General features: G+C 39.3%; 1 protein-coding gene across 3 annotated transcripts in view; it reads left to right on the top strand.

The window, feature by feature from the left end:
* LOC127451263 (myosin-9-like) overlaps positions 1-15,867 on the top strand; it is a 66,707-nt gene extending 50,840 nt beyond the window's left edge. For all 3 annotated transcript variants that reach the window (XM_051715805.1, XM_051715804.1, XM_051715807.1), the window contains 15 exons: positions 1,885-2,029; positions 2,219-2,425; positions 4,529-4,633; positions 4,725-4,877; positions 5,062-5,310; positions 5,696-5,908; positions 6,003-6,215; positions 6,431-6,592; positions 7,373-7,501; positions 7,588-7,676; positions 8,896-9,019; positions 9,286-9,494; positions 9,796-9,904; positions 10,008-10,180; positions 14,354-15,867. In XM_051715805.1, coding sequence (XP_051571765.1) covers positions 1,885-2,029; positions 2,219-2,425; positions 4,529-4,633; positions 4,725-4,877; positions 5,062-5,310; positions 5,696-5,908; positions 6,003-6,215; positions 6,431-6,592; positions 7,373-7,501; positions 7,588-7,676; positions 8,896-9,019; positions 9,286-9,494; positions 9,796-9,904; positions 10,008-10,180; positions 14,354-14,462 — 2,389 coding nt within the window. In that variant the 3' untranslated portion in view covers positions 14,463-15,867. The remainder of the gene's footprint in view (positions 1-1,884; positions 2,030-2,218; positions 2,426-4,528; positions 4,634-4,724; positions 4,878-5,061; positions 5,311-5,695; positions 5,909-6,002; positions 6,216-6,430; positions 6,593-7,372; positions 7,502-7,587; positions 7,677-8,895; positions 9,020-9,285; positions 9,495-9,795; positions 9,905-10,007; positions 10,181-14,353) is intronic.
* Positions 15,868-19,602: the final 3,735 nt, after the last annotated feature.

Here is a 19,602-nt window from a genome sequence, read left to right as displayed (position 1 = left end):
TTCAACTTCAGTCGTGCTGATGATTGATAACACTTGACAATAAGGTTTTATTTCTTAACATTAGCTATATAAGTTAACATGAATGAACAATTCTTCTATAGCACTTATTAATCTTGTTTCATGTTAATTTCAACATGTACAAAATAGGGTTGTCAATCGATTAAAATGTTTTATCGAATTACATGATGTGCCGATTAATTAATCGAATTAATCACAGTTAATCGAATATCAGTATTTACTGAGAAAGGCCGCGAATAAAGATAACTTACTGTATAGTAATTAACATAACTATAAATATAATATAATCAATTTAGACCATAGAAAAAGTTGATTACATGATGTGCTGATTAATCGTAATTAATCGCAAATCAGTATTTACTGAGAGAGTCCCCAAATAAAGATAATTTAGTGTATAGTAATTAAAATAACTATAAATCTAATAAATTTAGACCATAGAAAAAGTTAATTACATGATGTGCCGATTAATTAATCGAATATCAATATTTACTGAGGCCGCAAATAAAGATAATTTACTGTATAGTAATTAACATAACTATAAATATAATATAACCAATTTAGACCATAGAAAAAGTTAATTACATGATGTGCCGATTAATTAATCGCAATTAATCGCAAATCAGTATTTACTGAGAGTCCCCAAATAAAGATAATTTTGTGTATAGTAATTAAAATAACTATAAATCTAATAAATTTAGACCATAGAAAAAGTTAATTACATGATGTGCCGATTAATTAATCGAATTAATCGCAATTAATTGAATATCAATATTTACTGAGGCCGCAAATAAAGATAATTTACTGTATAGTAATTAACATAACTATAAATATAATCAATTTAGACCATAGAAAAAGTTAATTGCATGATGTGCCGATTAATTAATCGCAATTAATCGCAAATCAGTATTTACTGAGAGTCCCCAAATAAAGATAATTTTGTGTATAGTAATTAAAATAACTATAAATCTAATAAATTTAGACCATAGAAAAAGTTAATTACATGATGTGCTGATTAATTAATCGAATTAATCGCAATTAATCGAATATCAGTATTTACTGAGAGTCCCCAAATAAAGATAATTTAGTGCATAGTAATTAAAATAACTATAAATCTAATCTAATCAATTTAGACTACAAAAAGTGTCTTAAACAAAATTTTGCTTTTGTTTTGTTTCCATTACATAGAACATAACCCTATTATTGGCCTTCCCTCCACTCTATTTTTAATTGTTCGTTTAAGTACTCATGCTATAGATGTTTTTGGATCATCTTTCTTTGGTTTAGTCACACAAGCTGTTTTAGCATACTGTACAAGTTCAGTGTAATTTGAAACATTGAAAAATGCATCCTGAGAACCTAGCATTCTGTTTTACTCGGTCCAGCTGCCTTTAAGCGCAAAGGTGTGTCTGTGGATGGCTGTGCTTCCTGTTCTCATTGGTTTGATGAGACGTATTGCCTGTACAGCTGGAGTTGAGCTGACTGCCCCCTAATGCCACTCATTCATAAAAACATCAATGTGGTACATCAAGCTTAAATTGCTCTGATCGTAGGAACATTCCTTGTTATGGAATTTACATATGAATCGGGGGCATGATTAATTGCGTTAATCTCTTTGAGTAATTTTTCATATAATTAATCACACTTAATCAGCTGTCCTAATACAAAGACATTTTTAACATTAAGAGTTGCACATGTTAACATTAATGAATGTATCATGAACTAACATTGAACAATTGTACATTTATAAATTAACATTAACCAAGATTAATAAATGCTGTAAAAAATATTGTTAGTTCATGATACCAAAAGCATTTACTAATGTTAACACGGAACTTTATCGTAAAGTGTTACATGATTTTCGTGCAGGTCGAAGCGTGAAACTGAGGTGGCTCATTTGAAGAAGACTCTGGAGGATGAAGCTAAAGTTCACGAGCAACTGGTGGCCGAGATGAGACAAAAACACAGTCAGGCCTTCGACGAGCTCAATGAGCAACTAGAACAAGTCAAACGGGTAAGACACAGTCATGCAGTTTTGTTTAAATGTTGGTTTTAGTTCAAACTAGCCATGTCTGCAACAAGCACGTATGACAATAAGTTTTGTCCGTAGCATGTTTTCCATTTCTGTCACAGTTCAATCTTACTGGTCCATGTATCAAATATCAGATATGTAGTCACATGCCATGTTTCTCTGTCTCCGTAGAATAAGGTGTCGGTGGAGAAGGCCAAACAGGCTCTGGAGTCCGAGAGGAATGAGCTGCAGATCGAGCTGAAGACGTTCATGCAGGGTAAAGGAGAATCTGAACACCGCAGGAAGAAAGCCGAGACGCAGCTGCAGGAGCTGCAGGTCAAACACACGGAGAGCGAGAGACACCGTCTGGAACTCTCAGAGAAAGTCGCCAAGATGCAGGTGTGTAAAGACCTCGTATCCAAGCCAGCATGGAATCTGCAGCCATAGAAATCAGTAGAATTGGAATGCCTGTCATTCACAAAGTTCTACACATTTTCTGACCCTTGTACGTTCATTTACATTTATATTTAGTCATTTAGCAGACACTTTTATCCAGAGTAACTTACAAAATTTAGCTGCAAGCAGCAATGACAGGTCCAAGAACTCCAATGGCAAACATCTTGATTGAATTTAGAGTGGTGAAAAAAATACAGTATTAGATTAATGATTTGTAGTGTAATACAAGTGCTTATAACTTTTGAACAATAGGTGGCACCATCACCAAATTGATATGGTATTGTCAGGGCTCAGTCATAATGCCATGTATGAGGTTTCATGTCAAAGCGTTCTTGAGATACAGGCTCAGATCCTTATTGGCATCTTGTTGGCAAATTTCATGCAAATCGACGATACAGCTTAAGAGGAGTTTGAAAAAGTAGGTTTTTCATTGAATTCAAAATGGCGGACCCAATGTATGGCCGACCAGGGAAAATTGGGTATTATTTGACTCCATATGCCCCAAGGAATCTAAAGCGACCACTCTCATGACTTTAGGCCAAGTTATTCTGAAGTAATAGGCAAAAATATATACCTTTTTTCAGATTTCTTGACCACTAGGTGGCGCTGTGCTGAAACTGTGCAGGTACCCTCACGTCATGCTTGTGATGACATATACCAATGTGGCGAGCAAGGCGGGGCCAAGCGGCGTCTGGGCAGAGCGAGGCCAGGAAGATAAGTGGCGAATGAGGTCCACCTGTGTGCCACACCGGTCTCACATTCCAGTGAGGGGAAGCGGGAGCTCATTCACCAATTATCTTCCCGGCCTCGCTCTGCTCAGACGCCGCTCGGCCCCGCCCTGCTCGCCACAACCAAGTTTTGTGTCAATGCGCGAAAGCGTTGGGCAGGTACATCCTCACTTCCATTTTGGCATGGTCGCCGTCGAATTCATTGATGCCGTATGCAAGCACGATTCGGTCTATCTTCATGAATCTCGTAACTTTTTGGCATGAGTGTCTTTAGATGATGCATGCAAAATTTTGAGCGATTCGGACATACGGTGTAGGAGGAGTTCGGAAAAGTAGGTTTTTCTGAAAATTACAAATGGCGAAAAATCTAGTGGGCGGGGCTTAAAAAGGATGCGACCCATTGGACTCTGCATGACCCAAGTAAAGAATTTTGTTTCTAGAAATAATTAGGGAACATTAAAATTGTGATTTCCAGGCCTGCAAAAGTCATGGAAATGAATAAAATTGTAAAAAGTTTTGAAAATTTCTATAGTGGACAACGATCTGTTCACGTTATTCTCAGCTCTATAAATATTTACTTAGCTAGACATTATTTGCAAGCGCTGTTTTTAAAAATCCTTATCCAGTAGTCATGAGCCACTGGAAAAATCATGGAAAATGCTTTTAAAACTACCAATAAGCATATAGTACTCTCAGCTCTGTTAACACATTTACCATATTTTTAAAGTCTTTTTCGCAGAATTCTGAATATTTTCTTCCAAATTCGGTGCAGAAAATGTGTAAACCTCTGCTGATTCCTTATGGGCCTGCTTATATCCAAACTGTCTGGCTGTCCTTTAAATTTACCTGATTATTGTAATTAAAGGTGCACACATTTTTTCCTCATTTAAAAAGTTTTATCATAAACAAAAAATAATAATAAGTTTGAAACACAATTATAAAATCATGAGCACTTGGATGAGATGAAGACTCATATCAGAAAAAAGCTATTTTATTTTACATGGAGATGGTCCCCTCATGGGGGCGGCCATATTATGATCACATGACCAGCTGAATTCTACTCGCTTAATCTCAGTAACTGCCAAGTTATTGGGCATTTTACTAATGGAGTGAATTAATCAGGACTGACTATATGAATAGTGAATTTCTACAGTGGCATCTGTAACTTAAAAACTTTTGCATTTAAATGATGCTGCATCCACACCCCTAGGTGGCAGTGTAAGTGCAAGCCGACCATATTGACCAGCACAACAAAATAACTGAGTGCACCATTTTTTTTGTCATGAATGGAGTTGTGCTGTTTTATCCGACTCTGCAGGTGGAGCTCGATAATGTCAACAGTCTATTGAGTGAAGCCGAGGGCAAGTCCATAAAGGCATCAAAGGACTGCTCCACCGTAGAGTCTCAGCTACAGGACGTGCAGGTATGACACACTGTGGAATTATAGGACGTCTGGAGCTCTCACTCGCTGTTTCTCTTGCCATTTCACTCACTAAATTTGTTTGTGGTTGCAGGAACTTCTGCAAGAGGAAACTCGACAGAAACTGTCTCTCAACACGCGTCTGCGTCAGCTGGAAGACGAGCAGCACGGCCTGAAAGAACAACTGGATGAAGAGGAGGAGGCCAAGAAGAACCTGGAGAAACAGATGAGCACCATGCAGGCCCAGGTACTGCAGTTCAGGGATGTGTAAAACCTACACATAATTGAAAGGATGTAAATGTATATGTAGTCCACTAGCTGATTAGGTGACTATACTGACCCATCCCTACTACAGTTCCACAGCACCAGCTCTACTTTTCCACTAGATGAAGATGTTTGAGCAATATTTGGCTTTCTCTGTCTTCCTGTAGCTGGTCGAGATGAAGAAGAAGATGGAGCAGGAGGCCGGTTCTCTGGAGAACGTTGAGGAACACAAGAAGCGTTTGCAGCGAGACCTGGAGGCCGTCACGCAGCGCCTGGATGAGAGAAACGCCGCCTACGACAAATTGGATAAAACCAAGACACGTCTACAGCAGGAGCTGGACGACATGGTGGTGGACCAGGACCACTTGAGACAGATTGTGTCTAACCTGGAGAAGAAACAGAAGAAGTTTGACCAGGTGAGAAACGCTAGTAAAATGTTAAAAATCGTAGAACATGGCAAGAATACAGGTCTTGCTATTTCTGGTCAGTTAGGCTGGCTTGACAAATCCATCATACTGGTATTGTACAAACTTGACTTTTGTTTAAATCTTTAAACCGAGACCAAAAAACTCCTCCTCGAGCTTCCAAACTTGGCACAGACCTTCAGACTGTTCTGACTTAGTATGCTTAATTTTTTTTCCAAATGATTGGACAGTTTTCTTGTAATGTACAATTAAAAATCCCCCAAAAAATACCATGGTTTTACTCCAACTTTGAAACAAATTGTTGTTCTAGGCAAGGCTTTGTCAAACTAACAGGCATACACTTTGTCTAATGGATTGATATGCTGTTTCTCTGTAGATGCTAGCCGAGGAGAAGTCCATCTCTGGCCGTTATGCAGAGGAGCGTGACCGGGCTGAGGCCGAAGCTCGCGAGAAAGAGACTCGTGCGCTGGCGCTCGCCCGAGAGCTGGAGACCCTCACAGACCTGAAGGAAGAACTGGACCGCACCAATAAACTGCTGCGAGCAGAGATGGAAGACCTAGTGTCCTCTAAAGATGACGTGGGCAAGAGTGTAAGAGACTTAAGAGTTGTCTGAGACACCCGAGATATGCTTCATGATTTCTCAGCTGGAATCTTCTCACGATTTCCTCTCCATTCTCTCTCAGGTGCATGAGCTGGAGAAGTCCAAGCGTGGTATGGAGCAGCAACTGGAGGAGATGAGGACACAGCTGGAGGAGCTGGAGGATGAGCTGCAGGCCACTGAAGATGCCAAACTGCGTCTGGAGGTGAACATGCAGGCCATGAAGGCGCAGTACGAGAGAGACCTGCAGGGCCGAGATGAGCTGGGAGAAGAGAAAAAGAGACAGCTGATTAAACAGGTACGAAGATGAGACGAGGTGACTCTTAGGTTGTGCCCTCACTAGTCGAATGCTAATCATTCATCTGTTACAAAAAAACCTCAAGATTGCAAAAATCGGTACTCATTCTAGTTACTCTGGTAAGTATGCGCAGTTCAGCAAAGATTGTAGGGAGTTGCGTTAAAAACATTTTTGCACGTGACGTGTACAGCTGTATTAATTCTGTTTGTTTTCAGGTCCGTGAGATGGAGATGGAGTTGGAGGACGAGCGTAAACAGCGTTCAGTTGCCATGGCAGCTCGTAAGAAGCTGGAGTTGGATCTGAAGGAGCTGGAGGCGGCCATTGACCAGGCCAACAAGAACCGTGATGAGGCGCTTAAACAGCTAAAGAAAGTACAGGTATAGATTGGCTTCAATTTCAGCCAAATGCTCTATTGTATCTGTTAGCTTTCTGCTTATTATTATTATTATTATTATTATTCCTCTGCCATTGAAGTCTAATGCCACCCATAGAAACGTTTGGTAAAAAGTAGAGAAATTTGGCACACTGGTAGGGGTGAGTCTGAACAGTTCTGGTGGCAAATTTGGGGTCTCTGTCTCAAACCGTCTAGCGCCACCAACAGGTCAAAGTTGCACTTACGCTTCTGCTTATAACTTTTGAACTGTCTGGGCTAGAAACGTATTTTTTTTACTCTGAATTTTTATTCCTCTGCCATTGAAGTCTAATGCAGCCCATAGAAGCATTTTGTAAAAAGTAATGAAATTTGGCACACTGGTAGGGGTGAGTCTGAACAGTCCTGGTGGCAAATTTGGGGTCTCTATCTCAAACCGTCTAGCGCCACCAACAGGTCAAAGTTCCACTTACGTTTCTGCTTCACGCCAACCCTAACTTTTGAACCGTATGGGCAAGAAACTTTTACTCTGATTCCTTGTATGTACATTTAAAAAATGTTTCCTGTGGAAGACAAAAGGAGAAATTTTGCATGATCTTGAAGTTGCTCTTTTCCATTCTCTGAAAGTGGATGGTCATCAGGGGCTCTCCAGCTCCATAAAAATGGCATAAAATTGGTCCATGGGGATGAAATAACGTCAAACAGAGCTCATTGAAAATAAACATTCTGTGATACTCTGAGTGACATTGAAGATGTTGAAGTTCAGATGTATGTCTTTGTGTTTTAGGCTCAGATGAAAGATCTACTGCGTGAATTAGAAGACACTCGTGTGTCCAGAGAAGAGATTCTGGCTCAGAGTAAAGAGAACGAGAAGAAGGTGAAGAGCATGGAGGCTGAGATGATCCAAATGCAGGAGGTCTGTGAATCTCTCTTATATCTCATCATAGTTCTGAATGCACAACTCCCTGTGTGATTGACTGACCTGTCTGTCTCTCTTAACAGGAACTGGCAGCTGCAGAACGTGCGAAGCGACAGGCGCAGCAGGAAAGAGACGAACTGCAGGATGAAGTTAACAACATGGCATCCAAAGGGTAAGAGACACAAACTTCTATATGCAGTATAAATTAAGAAACCCGCTGCGACCCTGCTCATGTACAGGCTGTATCACACACACATGTATAAATTAGGAGTGAGCGATACAAGCATAAATGTATATATCACATATAATTTTGGTTAATAACTCATTACAATATAGGGAATAGGGATGTGCACGAGTAATCGACTAATCGAGTACTCGTTCTGCACCAGCTAGTCGACTATTAAAAAACACTACACGAATATCACAAATAGATTTTTCTTTTTGTATTTGCTTGCATTGAGCAGTTTTTTTTTTTTTTTTTGTATTGCATATTGTTCTTTTATTTTTTCAAAAGAAGAGCATAGTTTGTTGAAGTTACCTTGTTGAAACCGTTCTTGTTCAAATTTCACGTACCTGTCATACTTGTTTTTAACTTACATTTTAATTTACAAGTAAATTATCGTTTTTGGGGGGTTTGAGTACTCTACTACAAAATTACTCAAAAATACCCATCCTTAATATGGCAAACATTATTATGGTATTCCAAAACTTCTATTATAAGAATTATAAAATAACAAATATATCAAAAATAAACATAAAGGAACGTTTAACAATAGTACTATTGTGTCTTGAACACAAGTGTTTACTTTGATTTTTGCAGAATTACTTTGCATAAAACCACACTTTGACTGAATGTTAAGCGAATGCAACGGCCATTCCTTACCTTGAATTGTACCTTTTAGCTTTATTATTATTATTATTTCTCTGCAGTTGAAGTCTAATGTTGTCCATAGAAAAATTTGGTAAAAAGTTGCGAAATTTGGCACACTTGTAGGGGCGAGTCTGAACATTTCTGGTAGCACATTTGGGGTCTCTATCTCAAATCGTCTAGCGCCACCAAAAGGTCAGATTTGCACCTACGTTTCTGCTTATAACCTTTGAACCGTGTAGGCTAGAAACGTAATTTTTTACATTAAGACTGCCATTGAAGCCTTATGCAGCCCATAGAAGCATTTGGTAAAACGTTATGAAATTTAGCACAATGGTAGGGGAGAGTCTGAACTGCAATGGCAATTCCTTACCTTAAAATGCTGTTGTCTATATCCATGACATTTCTCCAAAATCGATTTTCTACAACTATATATTGTTTCATTTGGTATATCGTCCAGTACTCATCCAAAAAGTTGGGCGAAAATCAAAAATGTTTAATAAAAATGTTTGTGTGTGTTCAGTGCTCTGGGCTCAGAGGAGAGGAGGCGTCTGGAGGCGCGTATCGCTCAGTTGGAGGAAGAGTTGGAGGAGGAGCAGAACAACACAGAGCTGGTGAACGACCGTCTGAAGAGAGCACTGCTGCAGGTACACACACACACACCTGAGCAGTACTGGGAAACTTTACTTTTAACTGAGACTTGTGTTGCTTTTATTAGGAGTAAGGCAATGTAACTAATTGCACTACATTTTTACTTTATATGGAAAGTAATGTGTTACTTTGCATATCTTTTTCCCAACTAAGACTCTGTAGCCATTACGGATCACTATGTTTGGAATTCAAAATATGTTTCTTGCATTCGCACAAGTGTTTCTCTGTGAACACATTGTTAAACTGTCTCTCTTCTTTATAGACGGACCAGATGAACATAGAGCTGACGGCAGAGCGCAGTACCTCCCAGCGCCTGGAGGGGGCGCGATCACAGATGGAGCGCCAGAACAAGGAGCTGAAACTCAAACTGACCGAGCTGGAGGGAACCGTCAAGAGCAAGTACAAGGCTGCTATCGCCGCCATGGAGGCCAAGATCGCTCAGCTGGAAGAGCAGCTCGATGTTGAGACCAGGTGAGAGTACAGCTGGTGATCAATTCTTCACTGGACACAGTAAACTATATTTTTCATGGCTGGGTCTAAGGGGGGGCATTGCCCCCTTGATTTTCCTTGAGCCCTCCCTAGTTACAGTTGGATGGCGAAATGATCAAGGGAGCCCCTACCCCGGTTCGACGAAGAGAAAAGCTCTTGCCACCCCTAAAGATCAAAATGCGTCCCAAAGATCGCATCCTAATACTGGCCCTGATATTAATGCTGCTTTCATGTCAGACTTACTGCAATTTACGTGTGTGTGTGTGTGTGTGTGTGTGTTTAGGGAGAGGCAACAGGCTTCAAAACTGGTGCGTCGAACGGAGAAGAAGCTGAAGGAGGTGATTCTGCAGGTCGACGACGAGAGACGCAACTCAGAGCAACATAAAGACCAGGTAACGACAATTCTACCCAATTCTCCTCAACCTCATAAACCATACAAAACAAGGTCTAGGTGAGGAGCTTGTGAGGTTAACGGCTGATTCTGATTGGTTTCAGGCTGATAAGCTGAACAGCCGCATGAAGCAGTTGAAGCGTCAGTTGGAGGAGGCAGAGGAGGAGGCGCAGCGAGCGAATGCCAACCGCAGGAAACTGCAGAGAGAGCTGGAGGACGCCACCGAATCAGCCGACGCCATGAACCGCGAAGTCAACAGTCTCAAGAGCAAACTCAGGTGTGTGATATTGCACAATGTCATGGATACCCTATGACACCTCTTTATTCTTAATACTAATGTATACTTAGTTTGACTGCATGCCATTTTGTCTCATGCATGGTTGAGTACTCTAGCATTTAAAATTAGACTCTTTTAACTAGGGCTGAAATGATTAGTAGACAATAAAAAAAAAAAAATTGTCGTTTGATGTCATTTAACGTAACATGAGATGATATTAAACTGTAATGATGACGCATGAGAGCAGCACTGCAGTTCACGACTGACTGAGGAGAGGAAGAATTACACAGATCACAGATGCACTCTAAACTTTCCAAACAGCTTCAGCTGATGTACATCACAAAGTATGAGGGAATTAAAAAAATACAAAAGTAAATACAGAAGCATTCTCATTGTGGAATAAGCGGAGCCGGAGCTCTTTAAAGGAGCTCTTTTTTTTTTTTTTTTTTTTTTTCCAATTTGGAATGCCCTATTCCCATTGCGCTCTAAGTCCTCGTGGTGGCATAGTGACTCATCTCAGTCTGGGTTGCGGAGGATGAAACTCTGTTGCCTCCACGTCTGAGACCAGTCTGCGCATCTTATCACGTGGCTTGTTGAGCGCGTTACCGCGGAGACATAGCACATGTAGAGGCTTCACGCTATCCTCCGTGACATCCACGCACAACTCGCCATGTGCCCCACCGAGAGCGAGAACCACATTATAGCGACCACGAGGAGGTTAACCCATGTGACTCTACCCTCCCTAGCAACCAGGCCAATTTGGTTGCTTAGGAGACCTGGCTGGAGTCACTCAGCATCCCCTGGATTCGAACTCGTGACTCCAGGTGTGATAGTCAGCGTCAATACTCGCTGAGATACCCAGGCCTGCCCGGTGTTATAATATATTAAATATAATGCGGTTATATTTAATGTGTTACATCGTTAATGCGGTTATATTTAATGCGTTACATCTTTAATGCGTTACATCTTTAATGCAGTTATATTTAATACGTTACATCTTTAACGTGGTTATATTTAATGCGGTACATCTCTAATGCTGTTATATTTAATGCGTTATAATGCGGTTATATTTAATGTGTTACATCTCTAATGCGGTTATATTTAATGCGTTATAATGCGGTTATATTTAATGTGTTACATCTCTAATGCGGTTATATTTAATGCATTACATATTTAATTCGGTACATCTTTAATGCGGTTATATTTAATGCGGTACATCTTTAATGCGGTTATATTTAATGCGGTACATCTTTAATGTGTTATATTTAATGTGTTACATCTTTAATGCGGTTATATTTAATGCATTACATCTTTAATGCGGTTATATTTAATGCGGTACATCTCTAATGCGGTTATATTTAATGCGGTACATCTTTAATGCGGTTATATTTAATGCGTTACATCTTTAATGCGGTTATATTTAATGCAGTACATATTTAATGCGGTTATATTTAATGAGTTACATCTTTAATGCGGTTATATTTAATGCGGTACATCTTTAATGTGGTTATATTTAATGCGGTACATCTTTAATGCGGTTATATTTAATGCGTTACATCTTTAATGCGTTATATTTAATGCGTTACATCTTTAATGCGGTTATATTTAATGCATTACATCTTTAACGTGGTTATATTTAATGCGGTACATCTCTAATGCTGTTATATTTAATGCTTTATAATGCGGTTATATTTAATGTGTTACATCTCTAATGCGGTTATATTTAATGCGTTATAATGCGGTTATATTTAATGTGTTACATCTCTAATGCGGTTATATTTAATGCATTACATCTTTAATTCGGTACATCTTTAATGCGGTTATATTTAATGCGTTACATCTTTAATGCGGTTATATTTAATGCGTTACATCTTTAATGCGGTTATATTTAATGCGTTACATCTTTAATGTGTTATATTTAATGCGGTACATCTTTAATGTGGTTATATTTAATGCGGTACATCTTTAATGCGGTTATATTTAATGCGTTACATCTTTAATGCGTTATATTTAATGCGTTACATCTTTAATGCGGTTATATTTAATGCGTTACATCTTTAATTCGGTACATCTTTAATGCGGTTATATTTAATGCGGTACATCTTTAATGCGGTTATATTTAATGCGGTACATCTTTAATGTGTTATATTTAATGTGTTACATCTTTAATGCGGTTATATTTAATGCGTTACATCTTTAATGCGGTTATATTTAATGCATTACATCTTTAATGTGTTATATTTAATGTGGTACATCTCTAATGCGGTTATATTTAATGCGGTACATCTTTAATGTGGTTATATTTAATGCGTTACATCTTTAATGCGTTATATTTAATGCGTTACATCTTTAATGCGGTTATATTTAATGCATTAAATCTTTAATGTGTTATATTTAATGTGTTACATCTCTAATGCGGTTATATTTAATGCGGTACATCTTTAATGCGGTTATATTTAATGCGGTACATCTTTAATGCGGTTATATTTAATGCGTTACATCTTTAATGTGTTATATTTAATTAGTTACATCTTTAATGCGGTTATATTTAATGAGTTACATCTTTAATGCGGTTATATTTAATGCGGTACATCTTTAATGCGGTTATATTTAATGCGTTAAATATATGCGTATAATATTTAATGCTGTACATCTTTAATGCGGTTATATTTAATGCGTTACATCTTTAATGCGTTATATTTAATGCGTTACATCTTTAATGCGGTTATATTTAATGCATTACATCTTTAATGTGTTATATTTAATGCGGTTATATTTAATGCGGTACATCTTTAATGTGTTATATTTAATGTGTTACATCTTTAATGCGGTTATATTTAATGCGGTACATCTTTAATGCGGTTATATTTAATGCGTTACATCTTTAATGTGTTATATTTAATGAGTTACATCTTTAATGCGGGTATATTTAATGCGTTACATCTTTAATGCGGTTATATTTAATGCATTACATCTTTAATGTGTTATATTTAATGAGTTACATCTTTAATGCGGGTATATTTAATGCGGTACATCTTTAATGTAATTTCTCTGTGCGGTCAGCGTCTCTTCTATGAGTTGTGTGAATGTCCCGATCTAAGGGGGAGAGATTGACACTGCACTGGCTGATGCACACTCTGTCATGGGACGCTCATCCCTCGAGCACACATGCTTAATGCAGCTAGATTATAACGTGATGACTCGACTTATTGAATCATAATATATGTGTCACTCTGCATTTCTTATCCTGAAGAAAATTGTCAATACGCAGCTTTATTAATAAGAGAGAGTTTGTTTGAGTTAAAGATGGACTGAAGTGAACAGAAAGGTGAGAGAGGGTAGTCTTCACCTCATTATACACCGCAACAAAATACGCTTTTGTTTTTGTTTTGGCTTGTTTTCTAATATAAATATCTACTTGCTTAGCACAGTTGATGCCAGGCGTATTCGCGCCAACGGGCAAAGATTCGTACTGTCTTGCATTTGCTGATGACGAAATTTGCGTCACACATAATATCACTTACCGACATGTGGAAAACCGAAGTCATTTTTGGCCTTTAGACTACAAAACGGAAGCTTGTTGCCCTGCGCACATTTCATGACTCAGTTACTTGTTTTCGGTCGCTTTATTGATGTTCTGGTGCGCACTTCCAGAACAAACTGCAGACTAGGTGCATCAATTACAAGATCATTGACTGTAGCTAGTATGAATTGCATGACTACTCATTTTTACTTGTTGAAAAGTCATCTAGAAAAGTAATGGACTAGTTTGTGGGTCAATTTTTTACCTTATGTAAATGACTATCGATACGAAAAAATATGGACGAGGCAGTGGTTGGGGAGGTGTTTTCTCTTCCGTAGAGTGAGTTAGAGGTAAGGAAAATCCATTTAAATTTTCACAGTTTCATTGGCTGTTGCGCATTACTGCTCATTTGCTTGTTGGAGACACGCCTGATGACTGATCGAGTAGATTTCAAACAATTTTCAAATTTATCGTAGTGTCTACAACTACTCATGTCTCACGGTGACAAGCATGCGCTGTACACTGGCTACATACTGGGGCTTTTTGTTGCAGCCTAGTTGCAGACTTAAAACATAAAAGGACGATGAGCTTAGTCTTCCATTGTACTGTGAGTTCAGGTGAATATCTGATGTTCAAATCTATGTGTGCAGGCGTGGAGATCTCCCCTTCACCATGCGTCGCATTGTCAGCCGCTCCGGAATCGAGAGTGACGAAGACGCGGAGGCCAAGAGTGAAACCGCCGAACCCAAACCAGAGTGAACGGACCTCCCCCTGCTGTCTTGAGCACTGAACTACAGCATTTCTTCACACACACAGAAACACACACAAGTCGTGGATGGCAACGTCCATAAAAACTCAGAGATAGATTTTTTTGCTTATTTTAGTGCCATAGTGTATTCACACAGACATATAATGGTTCTCTTGACAATCAGCGTTCACACAGAACAACTTCACTCACATTGAGGACCAAATTTGTGTTTCATGTCATTGTCTAGGATAGAAGCAAAAAAAAACAAAATGATATTTTTGTAAGGACACATTCCGTCAACGATAGTCCCAATTCTGGATCTATTTTTCTAACTGAAGTAAAAAAAATGTTTTTAAGAAACTTATTTGAAGGGGACCAAAGCAACATTGCTTTCTACAAAACTGTATTATATTCACAAGTTTTTGTAATGGTATAAAGACGAACATAGTACCCTACTATGATAGCGCTCTCTTTCTTGCACCTCTGCTGGTAAATACATTTTTCAGATAACTCTACTTGTAGTATCGTACAGTTACGCTTTTGGGCTTTTACACATGAAAGAATTTCTGAGATTAATGCAGGCAAGCACCAAATGTATCAGAGATTGTCACACCACCATATATGCACACGAAATGGAGGGGAAAAAACTAGTGCCTCTTTGTTTTAAGCAAAAACAACGGACCTGTTTTCGCATTAGTGCATCGGATTGAAGGAATACAGATAGAGTAGGCAATGCACAAACTCATTTAGACATGGCACTATGCACTATAGCCTTAAAAATCTACTCTTTGGATTACTATTTTTCTGTTTTTGGTCATTTATTTTCAGTATATGTGTCTTTTATTAATGTTCAGGGCATGAAGGGTGGAGGGGTAGACGGTTTCTCTCACACACACACACACACACACTGTAAACTCTGAGCACGGCGGCACGGGGCGGGCTTGTGCGGAACCCACATTTGGCGGGAGTTTTTGAAACATGGATAATGGTTGGGTTTCCATGGTTACCTTTCCGATCATTATTTCTCAACATAATTGATTCTCTGCATTCTATATTGGATCCCTCTTCTTTTGGGGGGAGTTTCAGACAGACAAAGGAGAAAAGAAGTCAAGGGGTTCTTAGCATGGCAATGCTTTGCATGTTCTAAAGAAATCTCCCTCCGGAAAGCTTGTGCTCAGTTTCTGCTTTTTCGCTCACACTGCTGGGAAGTGAGAGAAATTTACCATTATTGATTATGTATGAATAGTTCATGAGCATTTCTCTCTCTATCTCTCTTTTTCTCTTGCATTCTCATTGTCACCCAATAATGACTTTGTGATATTGTGTTATGATCTGTCTCTGCAGCTCCTGAATGATATCTGGAGAGTTTTGTCAAATCTTTGGTATAATTGCAATAAAATGGCTTTTTAAAAACTGCTTTACCAAGTATCTGAGGTCTTGACTTCATATTTACTGTGTTGTGCTTGTGTAATGCCTACACCTGTTGAAAAAAAAATCAGCCTAAGATGGATTTTTGATCTGGTCTTGGTTAGTTTAAACTCGTTTCCCACCCTGACCAGCTGGTTCACCTGGTTGTCCAGCGGTCTCCCATTCTGACCAGCTGAAACTGACCAAATCCTCTCTAAAACTGGCAAACAGACCAGCAGCTTCCCCTCAGCAGAGACGTCATGAAAAACTACATGAAATTGTTGACAACTCTGGAAAATCACTGTTGAGTATCACGGAAGAAAGAGAAATGTCAGTGTTAATGAGCATTCTTTTGACATTTCAGTAAGTTTAACCCCAATGACTATAATAATAATAAAAAGTGGGGGGGTCTGAATACACATTTGTTGTTCATCCATGTTTTTATTTAAATCCACCATTTTCTGAAGACTTAGGATAAGGAAGCAATGATACATAAGTTTTGTTACTAAGCATTTTGACCACTATGTGGCGCTGTCTCCAAACTACTCAGGAATTCTCGAAATATGATTACGAAGATGTACACCAATTTTCGTTTAAGTCTGACAAACCATTCAAAAGATATATTACTTAATATTTTATTCAAAATAGTCAAGAGCCAATATGGCCATATAAAAACCAAAAATTGGTACCAAATCCTTATGACTGAAGGAATCCATAGACGCCAACCTCATGATTTTAGGAAAAACTGTTAAAAAGTAATGGGCAAAAATATAAATTTTTGATTTATTTTTTTTACCCGTAGGTGGCAGTCACCAAACTTTGCATGTACATTCAAATCATGGTCCTGATGAAGCATGCCAAGTTTTGTTTCGATAGGACAAAGTTTTGCTAAGATATTACCTGACTTCCTGTTTTTCCGCTACTTGGCCAACTTCAGCGTAATTCGGTAATGCTTGTGAAAAGCTAAAAGCTGTTAATAACTTTTTGTGCAGCTCATTCTGAAAATCATCTGAGACAAATTTGCAGACAGTTTGGCAAAATTTGTTGGAGTTGAAGCAAATAAAAAATTACGTCACAATCCAATATGGCGGCCACTGTAAGGGTCAGAGTTTCAAAGTAAGGGGTTCATTACAATCACCACGAGGAGAGTTATCAGAGGCAAAAAAAATTGTTTTTAGGCCAAAAAGTTAAATTATGTGCAAAAGAGAAGTGAATTTTTTTGAGCTGGTGGTAGCGCTATAGAGTTTTGGTTTGGGGGCTTGTCATACCCACCCCTGTCCATTTTCCTACATACAGTTAATGTTTCTAAAATGCATATTAATAATATAATAGATTCTGTTTGTGCAATTATTGCCACTAGAGTGCGAACATGGATCACCGCAAGGCAATGCAGAAGTTGTCCAAACATGTTCTGAAAACATTGGTCTCCAACTGAAGTGACTTTAGACTTCTTGAACTAAAATCATTTTTGTTGTTTTTCTTTTTTTGTGCTATGAATTATAATGTTCTAATTTTTTATATCAGTAATTACATTTGCACTAGTACAAATGTGAATTCTTTATCAAAAATGAGGAATTAACGTTTTTACTAGTGCAGCTGTATTCACTGATATAAAAAATTAGCACTTTCACTAGTGTAATATCAAGAATGATCATTTTAACTAGTGAACATTGTACTGTTGATATCTAAAAATTAATATCCTACACATATCCATATCATTGCAGCAAATGCCGTGCAGAATTTAAAAAAAAAATTGTACAGCTGTTAAATGCCAGCTATAATGCATATGCTGTAAGAGCTTTTCTGTCATGCTGTAGCTAAAAACCCATTCTCAGATCTAATCTATCAGAACTCTTCAGAAACTCAATGATTTTGCTACTTCAGGTAATTGCTAAGAACATACAGTATATGAGTTGTTTTTTAAAATAAGTAACATTGCTTATGTACACCTCTCCTTTCCCCATATTGTGATAAATCAGGAGTAAAAGTGTGCAAACTTAGAGGAGGGGCATGTGGGCATTGTAGTTTTAGAGAATGGGAGGCTTACTTGAGATGTTCAGTGAAGTTGTAGTATGTGCGTGGATGATGGGCATTGTAGTGTGTGCGTGATGGGCACTGTAGTTCTAGAAAATGGGAGGCTTACTAGAGATGTTCAGTGAAGTTGTAGTATGTGCGCACATGATGCCCATCGTAGTGTGTGCGTGATGGGCACTGTAGTTCTTGAGAATGGGAGACTTACTAGAGATGTTCAGTGAAGTTGTAGTATGTGCGCGCATGATGCCCATCGTAGTGTGTGCGTGATGGGCACTGTAGTTCTAGAAAATGGGAGGCTTACTAGAGATGTTCAGTGAAGTTGTAGTATGTGCGCACATGATGCCCATCGTAGTGTGTGCGTGATGGGCACTGTAGTTCTTGAGAATGGGAGACTTACTAGAGATGTTCAGTGAAGTTGTAGTATGTGCGCACATGATGCCCATCGTAGTGTGTGCGTGATGGGCACTGTAGTTCTTGAGAATGGGAGACTTACTAGAGATGTTCAGTGAAGTTGTAGTATGTGCGCACATGATGCCCATCGTAGTGTGTGCGTGATGGGCACTGTAGTTCTTGAGAATGGGAGACTTACTAGAGATGTTCAGTGAAGTTGTAGTATGTGTGCGCATGATGGGCATTATAGTGCGCGCATGATGGACACTGTAGTTCTTGAGAATGGGAGACTTACTAGAGATGTTCAGTGAAGTTGTAGTATGTGCGCACATGATGCCCATCGTAGTGTGTGCGTGATGGGCACTGTAGTTCTTGAGAATGGGAGACTTACTAGAGATGTTCAGTGAAGTTGTAGTATGTGTGCGCATGATGCCCATCGTAGTGTGTGCGTGATGGGCACTGTAGTTCTTGAGAATGGGAGACTTACTAGAGATGTTCAGTGAAGTTGTAGTATGTGCGCACATGATGCCCATCGTAGTGTGTGCGTGATGGGCACTGTAGTTCTTGAGAATGGGAGACTTACTAGAGATGTTCAGTGAAGTTGTAGTATGTGCGCACATGATGCCCATCGTAGTGTGTGCGTGATGGGCACTGTAGTTCTTGAGAATGGGAGACTTACTAGAGATGTTCAGTGAAGTTGTAGTATGTGTGCGCATGATGGGCATTATAGTGTGCGCATGATGGACACTGTAGTGAGCGCATGATGGGCATTGTAGTGCGCGCATGATGGGCATTGAAGTGAGCGCATGATGGGCACTGTAGTGCGCGCATGATGGGCACTGTAGTGAGCGCATGATGGGTGTTGTAGTGCGCGCATGATGGGTGTTGTAGTGCGCGCATGATGGGTGTTGTAGTGCGTGCATGATGGGCGTTGTAGTGCACGCATGATGGGCACTGTAGTTTGCGCATGATGGGCACTGTAGTGAGCGCATGATGGGTGTTGTAGTGCACGCATGATGGGCGTTGTAGTGAGCGCATGATGGGCACTTTAGTTTGCGCATGATGGGCACTGTAGTGCGCGCATGATGGGCACTGTAGTGCACGCATGATGGGCATTGTCGTTCTTGAGAATGGGAGACTTACTAGAGATGTTCAGTGAAGTTGTAGTATGTGTGCGCATGATGGGCATTATAGTGCGCGCATGATGGACACTGTAATGTGCGCATGATTGGCACTATAGTGCGCGCATGATGGGCACTGTAGTGTGCGCATGATGGGCACTGTAGTGAGCGCATGATGGGTGTTGTAGTGCGCGCATGA

The sequence above is a fragment of the Myxocyprinus asiaticus genome, chromosome 14 (assembly GCF_019703515.2).
Source record: "Myxocyprinus asiaticus isolate MX2 ecotype Aquarium Trade chromosome 14, UBuf_Myxa_2, whole genome shotgun sequence".
NCBI classification, from domain to species: domain Eukaryota; kingdom Metazoa; phylum Chordata; class Actinopteri; order Cypriniformes; family Catostomidae; genus Myxocyprinus; species Myxocyprinus asiaticus.
The sequence above is the reverse complement of the archived record's forward strand: the minus strand, read 5'-3'. Positions and strand labels throughout refer to the sequence as shown.